Here is a 7406-nt window from a genome sequence, read left to right as displayed (position 1 = left end):
GCTATTGTTTAGGTTTAACAAAAGGGCTGTTGTTTATGTTAAATCACCAAAACGGACCCACTACAATAGACCATTTCTTGATACGCATCGACCATCTTGATTGATTGAGCGGTATTTCGAACTTTCCTAGATTTCACCAAAATGTGAACTCGCTGGAACTTTGAAAGTATATTTCTGAAAATAGTTCACCGAAAGGGTCTTTTGACGCAATAAAAGAAAATCCGAATTTCCCGACTTGTCGTCGGATTCTCCATATTTACAGGCAGTGGCTCTTAAGTTCCGAAATGCGATCTTCAATATCCTTAAGGTCGACTTTCACCAGGTCTCGAGCATTATCTACAGCAACTGATTCCCTTCTAAATCCACACCTCTGACAAAAGTTAAATAAGTCATCGTTGAGATAGGTGCATTGTGGACATGGGGCAGCTGGTCTCCAAATTCTGGGTCGTCTGGACTGAGAAAGAAAAAAGGGAAATAATTCCTACTTTCCACCTGCTACTTTGAAGGCAAAAAGGTCCCATGGGAGAGGCCGGGTAGCAGAACTTGCTTTAGGTGAAGGAAAAAGGAGAATTCCCAAATCCCCTTTGCTTCCCAGTTGTAAATGGGAGAGATCAGAATAGGCCACCAAAATGAAAGTGGGTGCAGCTTGGGAACGACGATGGTGAGACATAACTCAGATTACAGCAGAAATCTCAGAAGTGGACCAACAAGTACAGATGGAGGAAATACGTAGGCACTCTCGGCTGTGGAAATGGTCTGAGCAAAGATATTCACTCCTGAAGGGTGCGGTGTAAAAAAGGGAGTGTCTCAACATTTCGCCTTCACTATCACTCTGAACGTTAGAATCCAGAGACATGAGGTCAATTGTATGAGGACCAAAACTCTGCTCTAGCTTCTGCCAAACATTCCTAGAAAGCATGCAATCCAGATCCGACAGGACACAAGATGGCGAATCGGCGGGGTTGACAGAAGATGGGAGGACATACTTGAGGGAAATAACTGCGTTGAAGGCGAAGGCTGTCTCGTGCAACTTCTTGAGAGCGTCGTTAAGTTGCGCATTCTTACCGCTTTGTTTCTCCCAGAACTGTAAAAAGGCCATATTGTTCGTGTGAACAGCCATGCGCGCATTGGAAACGAGGGTTTACCAGCCTGCAATGTATTAACAAAGGCGAGGGCTTTTTTAACAACAATCGGGAGAGATCTGGTACTGCTGACCCAATAGTCCCGAATTTCAAAAGGTGGCATGGCCGGTGGCACGATGGAGCCTCCCCAACCAAAACCTGAAGAATCAGAGGAAATCTTGACCACAATGTTTTTCATCAAGCCAAGGGAGACAACCCTCCTAAGAGTCGAGGAAAGGCCAATGTTCTGTTTCCTTACTGAGGGGTCCCGTCAACCGAACTAAACGCGAAGACTTAGCGAAGCCAGCGGTGGATCGGAAAATATCCCTAGGGTAGAGCACAGTCGTAGGGACCGCGATACAAAATGAAGATATTTTACCAGCCAGTCGCTGGAGGGTGTTGACTGAGACCTCTCAGTTGGCTAAAATGTGTTCACGTAAAGTTGCGAGCTTAAGCTTGTTATCCTCCAGTAAAAGAAAGGCGCAAAATTGAGAGTCAACCAAGAATCCAAAGAATTTAACTACTTGAGCAGGTATGAGCGAAGACTTAGATAGGCAAATAGAATATTCCAATGAAATAAGAACAGATGCAGCTATGAAAATGGCAACATTAGCAAACTCTAAATTTGACCAATCCCCAGCAGATGCACGTGATTCAAGGGAAGGGAAAGCTATACAATATGTCTGTCATACTCCCAGGGATCTGACGTAACTGGTAGCAGCCATACCAATGGAATGATAGACCTATGCGCTACCCTTCCAACCAATAGGGATGGTATTATAAACAAAATACCAGCCTTGCCACTGCAGACCAAAACATTGTCTACTGTCCTCAGAAAGCTCAACGTAATCGTAACCACTCTTGTCGTCCATAGTGACTTGGAAATGCGGTTTTCCCTCATAACGAGGTAAATCAGATATGTAATCTAAACACGCTGGAGGGCAGCTTCTTCTGGGTTGGAGTGAAAGGTCTTCAGTCGCTTAGAATCCCCCTAAAATGAAAGGGAAAAACTAAGAAGGGGAGAAAAACCCCAAAGCGAGGCAATCCAGAAATACCCCGTCCAGGGACAGAGCAATGAAGGGTATAAGATAACCCCTTCCGGGAAGCCAAGCTCAGGGAAAACTTAGCAACGGGTATATACGTAAAGAAAGAACTAAACTTTAAAGGAAGATTATACACAAGCAAAACATTCTTTATTGTTTCTTCTTGTTAATAGGACAATTGGCAATAAAGTGCCGTACACTCTTACAATGGTAGCATTTGCCCCGTAAGGGACTTGAACGCCCGCCCCTACAGCCCCTGAATCCAGTGGAGAACATTGGGCCCAAAAAATATAGAACCTGGCTGACCTCCTTGGCCAAATTGAAGAACAGGACCACGCGGTGACGGAGACGGGTTGCTCGATTTTAAGGTAATTCCTTAGTATTGCATTACGCATCCCTACTGCGCACGATTTTTGCGTCATTAGCGCGCGCACATGAGCATGTACGCGTACAAAAAGTAAGAGATTTCCCTCAAACTAAGCTCGGCAGCGAAATAAATGCTCCTTTTCTCGCAAACGAGCACGGTGATCTCCGTTTTTTTTTTTTTTTTTTTTTTTCAAGTATGTGCTAAGAACAGTCTAATAAAGAACATATTTGAAGAAGAAAAAAAGTTTGATAGTAGAACATGAATTTTTTTTTGGAAAATAGTTTCGCACTGGGTGTATCTTAGCCAAGGCGAGGACTTCAAGCTAACCACGGAACTGTCCGAAAAAGTGCAATAGTCCCACAACCAGGCAATAAAAAACGGCGTGAATGAAGCAATACTGCTTGTGTGAATAAAAGAAGCTTTACTTTCAAGATAAAATTTTGTCTTTCAAGTAACCAAGACTTAATTCTGTATGAAGGTGATTCGAATTTTTAACACGCAACCAGTAAAAATACCCCATCAGTAAGAGCCTGCTGGCGCGTAAACAAGCACGGTGACCCCATTTTTTATTACATTTTTTTAATGTTCATATCATGAATGTTAATTATGCCAAGTTAAAAAAAGTTTGATAGCAGAGCAATTTCAAGGGAATTACCTTAAAAGCTTATGACTGAATCTGACCCGCCACCAGTTTCTCTTACTTGTTTCTCTTCACTGTCACGCTACGAAAAAATAACTCGAAAACTATTCAGAGGATTAAGTCAAGAAATTTTAATATTATAGGAGACAGGTAAAGAAGACACTTCTCCAAGTTTTTGGTCTCTGCGTTTTCCCAAACTTCAGATATTCGTCGAAATGTTTTGCGCAAATTTACAGAGCCCAGTGTGGAGCCGCCATGTTGGTTGTCCCCCTTTGTGCTCCACCAACATGGCGGCCGGAAAATAGTCCAAACATCTGGAACTTACTTTGGCTATCCAGGCGACTGATTATCTGAACTGAGCCAAGAAACATTTACACATGCACTTCTCCTACTACTTTAACTCCTAAAAAGGCTAAAAATCACTACATAAGTGTATATTTTTCCACAAACGCGATCGAAGCAGGATGTCACGCACCGCCATAACTCTGAGCTTCAAACGGCCCTGGTTTCCAAACCAAGCACGCTATTGAGCTGAAAAGTTGTAAACAGAAATAAATTTAGATCCCCTTATGCCTTATGAGGATAAAAATTTTCGTGGCTCTTTAGTTTTGGGTTTTGGAATTTGATGACGTCACGTGAAAACGATCTAGAGCTGGAAGGCGCGGTTCATCGACAAGAAGTCTGCACTGTTTAAAGATCGCATCATATCTCTTGCGATCGGCGTGAACATTCTACCGTGAAACATCCGCCAGCTTTTCGAGAGCAGCAGCAAGGACGTACAGGTCAACCAGGGGGTAGGGTGGCTTGTCAGCTGACGCACAGAATCGAGGGCAGAGGAAACGCTAACTCCTTCAACGCATTGGCGTTCTAAACCAAAGAAAGAATGAAAATCAGAACACGGCGAGATTAATTCGCTCACACTTGGAGCGGGATTAACCCACTCGAGCACTTTTAGTGAGACAAACTCGGTAGAACAGGTCTCAAAAGTTAATGAGACCAGTTCACTCTAACGCCGCAAGCGGAGCAAATACGCTAGAAAATTTTTCAGCGAGAAACTCAGTATATTCGGCGAGACAAACTCGCTATAATACTTTGATAAGACAAACTGATAACAACACATTCGGTGAGACAAACTAATAATAATAATAATAAAATATTTATATAGCGCCAATATCCTAAAAGTTCAAAAGCGCTTTACAAAACAAAACAGACTGCAATAAATACTTCGGCGAGTCAAACTAACTCACCACAAGAAAGGGCGGAGAAAATTCGATACAGCGTAAGGGGCGAGACAAACCCAGGCATAAAACCTACGAACGAAAGCAGGCCAACAAAAGACAAGAACTGCTTACCTCGTCGGTATTAGGTTCGGGACCAGGTTGAGCTGGAGGAACGGGAACTTGCACCGCGACAGCGGGTTGCTTGTCGTCAACAGCATTTCGAACGTCCTAAAAGGCCCCGGTTTAGGCTGGGGGTACTGCTAGTGCGTCTTTCGGTTGTTCAAAATCAAGTACAACAGAAACCTGGTCAGCCATAAGGAAAGCGGCGCAGCAATGAAACCATGAAAAAGAAACGCGAAAAAAGAAAAACAGTTGTAACACTGAAAAGACAGAATGAGCTATCGCGATGAGGGAGCGGCCTTACATAAGGGCCCCACACCATTGAGACACGTGCTGGATTGCCACAGACTGCACGCGGTATATTAGTGTTACGTAATCATCATACTATTTTGTGCAGAGCCCCCTAGAGAGAATAGTGCCACTTATTTCCTTAGCGGTGTTAGGTAGGTTCATAATCCTATTTCACCATAGTTAATAGAGAGGAGTGGTTATGAAGCCCGGCAAACATCAAAGGAGCAAACGAAGATGGAAAGATTTATGTTGGAAGGTCAACGACCGTGCACAATCTTTTGTTTTGCGTTCATACACTATGCATGAGTTACGTAATCAAGACATTTCTATTGGTTAGTCAGTCCTCGGTCAGAAGTAAACAACTATTGTGTTTAGTGCACGGTCAAGGCCAAAAAAAACAAACAAAAACATTCAACAAAGAACTTTGTCGAGTTTCATAACCATTCCGCTCTATTAATTATGATTTCACGATCCTATTTTCTTAAACTTCACTGACCCAATCCAATGTAACTGAATCAGTTTTCTTCCCTAAACATTTTCATTTCTTGCGTTTATAGCTCCTCCAAACAAAAGGAAATAGCTGTGAAAAATAATCATGACCAAAAACGTTTAATGGCCCAAGAAACCTGCTTCGGCCGGACTAACTTGGAGATAATCTTTCTGACACCTTTATTGTTGCTTTATAACTGGTGGAATGAAGAAAGGAAACTCGCTCTTGCACTGCCATTGTTGATTTTGTTCTTTCCAATCAGCTCGGTTAGCCATTGTCTAGCCACATTAGAACGTCCATTGCTCAGTTATATTTCCCAAGAAGAGTTTTCGTTTCAGCATAACAAGCTGATTAAATAGCTAGAGTTCACTGCTATTTTCACGCCAGTGAGTTGATCATTTTTCTTGACCTGGAATAGTGCTACTAATTTCCTCAGCTGTGTCAGGTAGGTTCATGGTTCTTTAAGCTAACATGAGGCCGGCTAACAAACGAACACACTTTCTAAGAAATCACTGACCCAACCCAATGTTACTTTACTCACTCCTCTAGACGTTTTCATTTTTTACGTTTATATCTCCTCCGAATAACAACTATTTTGTGCGAATGTTATTTATGACCCTTAGAAACATTGACCACTGAATATCTTGGAGCAGGAGCCCACAGGTCATGAGCTCCTGCCTGAAGTTGACCTTGCTGATATTTTGAGATGTTTATAGAGAAGGCGCCTCCTGAGTTTGCATAATTTCTAAACTTTGCATTTCTTTTTAAAAACAAAAGAAACTTAATGTGGTTCAAATTACATGTCTTTGTTTTTATTGGTTAACAAGAGCTGTGTGGCCCGACTGAACTTGCTGCAGCGCAACATGGTCATTTTTTTTGGTTTCTGAACGGTTTTCCCAGTCTGCAGATTTTCTAAACGAAGTACCGGTATGTCTTGTCGCGACAGCTTTCTTGTGGGTTGATAAGAGGGGGAAAGGAGAAAGGAAATCTCTGACACCAACCTAATACCGCCATTGTTGATTTGCTCTTTCCCATCAGCCCTTCTACCTATTGTCTTACAAGATTAGTACGCCCTTTGTTCAGTTATTTTTTCTAAGACAAGCGTTTAGCTAATCAAATAGCAAGTGGTCACTCCGGTATTTGAGTCAGCACGTACTTCAACTTGAATAGTGACTTTGATCTCCGTTAAGGTAAGCCCTGCATTCTTTACGAGTTACCTGGAAGCTTAGCCCGAAACTCAAACAGGGAGTCGCCATCCTCATTAGCCTAAGATCGCCAACTACAGACGGATTCAGTTAACGTGTTTCCATCCTTGTTGTCACCCAACTGATTGTACAATTTGTCACACGCAGCGAAAGGCATAGGAGCGTGTAAAACGGTTGCCGCCTAATTCAGATCATGCGATGATTCATTTGTGAGGTTACTTACTGCAGAATTGCCTGCCAATTCATTGATGCGTATTTCTGGTTCTTTAAAAGTATGTGCGCAAGTAGAATGGAGAACAACAGCGGCTGGGTATATGTACTGTCAATTGCAAGTTGCGTCGATCATTTTGCCTACTGAAATAACTGTTTTTCATTTCAGTCAACATGACGTGCGTTGATAAGATGATTTTGGCGTTGGTCATTCTTCAAGTGGCATTGGTTCTGGCGAAACCATACGAGCGTGATTATGACGAAGGGCTGTATCTCTCAAATTACAACAAAAGAGCAAGTAAGAGACAACTTTAAAATTGCAAACCTTGCGTCCTTTCCAATAAGACTTAAACATTCTCACGACCTCTTTTGCTTTGCGCTAATTGTTTGTGCGCATCCTTACTGCGCATGCAATGCACGATGCAAAGTCACGCCTCTGTCACGCCACCATGGAAAGAAAATTAACAATAATGGTGCTAGCCCGGAGGGGAGGGGGTACTTCCTTTTATTATATAGGCAAGAGTGTTTTACTGGAAAATACACCACTCGTAAAATTCATACGAACCCTCATCCGGAACTCGGGTGGCGTATTTTCCATATCCTCACTAGTCAAGATATCGATGATTTCACTGGTATCAATTTTGTCTCTGTTACTTAAATTATGATCGAAACATCTTCGGGTCTTCCTCGAAAGTCCTC

General features: G+C 42.5%; 1 protein-coding gene and 1 pseudogene across 1 annotated transcript in view; one reads left to right on the top strand and one right to left on the bottom strand.

Moving 5' to 3' along the window:
* Positions 1-256: 256 nt before the first annotated feature.
* LOC149098644 (uncharacterized) lies at positions 257-4706 on the bottom strand (annotated as a pseudogene).
* Positions 4707-6881: 2175 nt separating this feature from the next.
* LOC149098643 (uncharacterized) overlaps positions 6882-7406 on the top strand; it is a 3380-nt gene continuing 2855 nt past the window's right edge. The window contains exon 1 of the mRNA XM_089276716.1: positions 6882-7019. Coding sequence (XP_089132842.1) covers positions 6882-7019 — 138 coding nt within the window. The remainder of the gene's footprint in view (positions 7020-7406) is intronic.

This window comes from Orbicella faveolata, unplaced genomic scaffold (assembly GCF_042242905.1).
Source record: "Orbicella faveolata isolate gen_17 unplaced genomic scaffold, um_ofav_v1 contig_46, whole genome shotgun sequence".
Lineage (NCBI taxonomy): Eukaryota > Metazoa > Cnidaria > Anthozoa > Scleractinia > Merulinidae > Orbicella > Orbicella faveolata.
The sequence above is the reverse complement of the archived record's forward strand: the minus strand, read 5'-3'. Positions and strand labels throughout refer to the sequence as shown.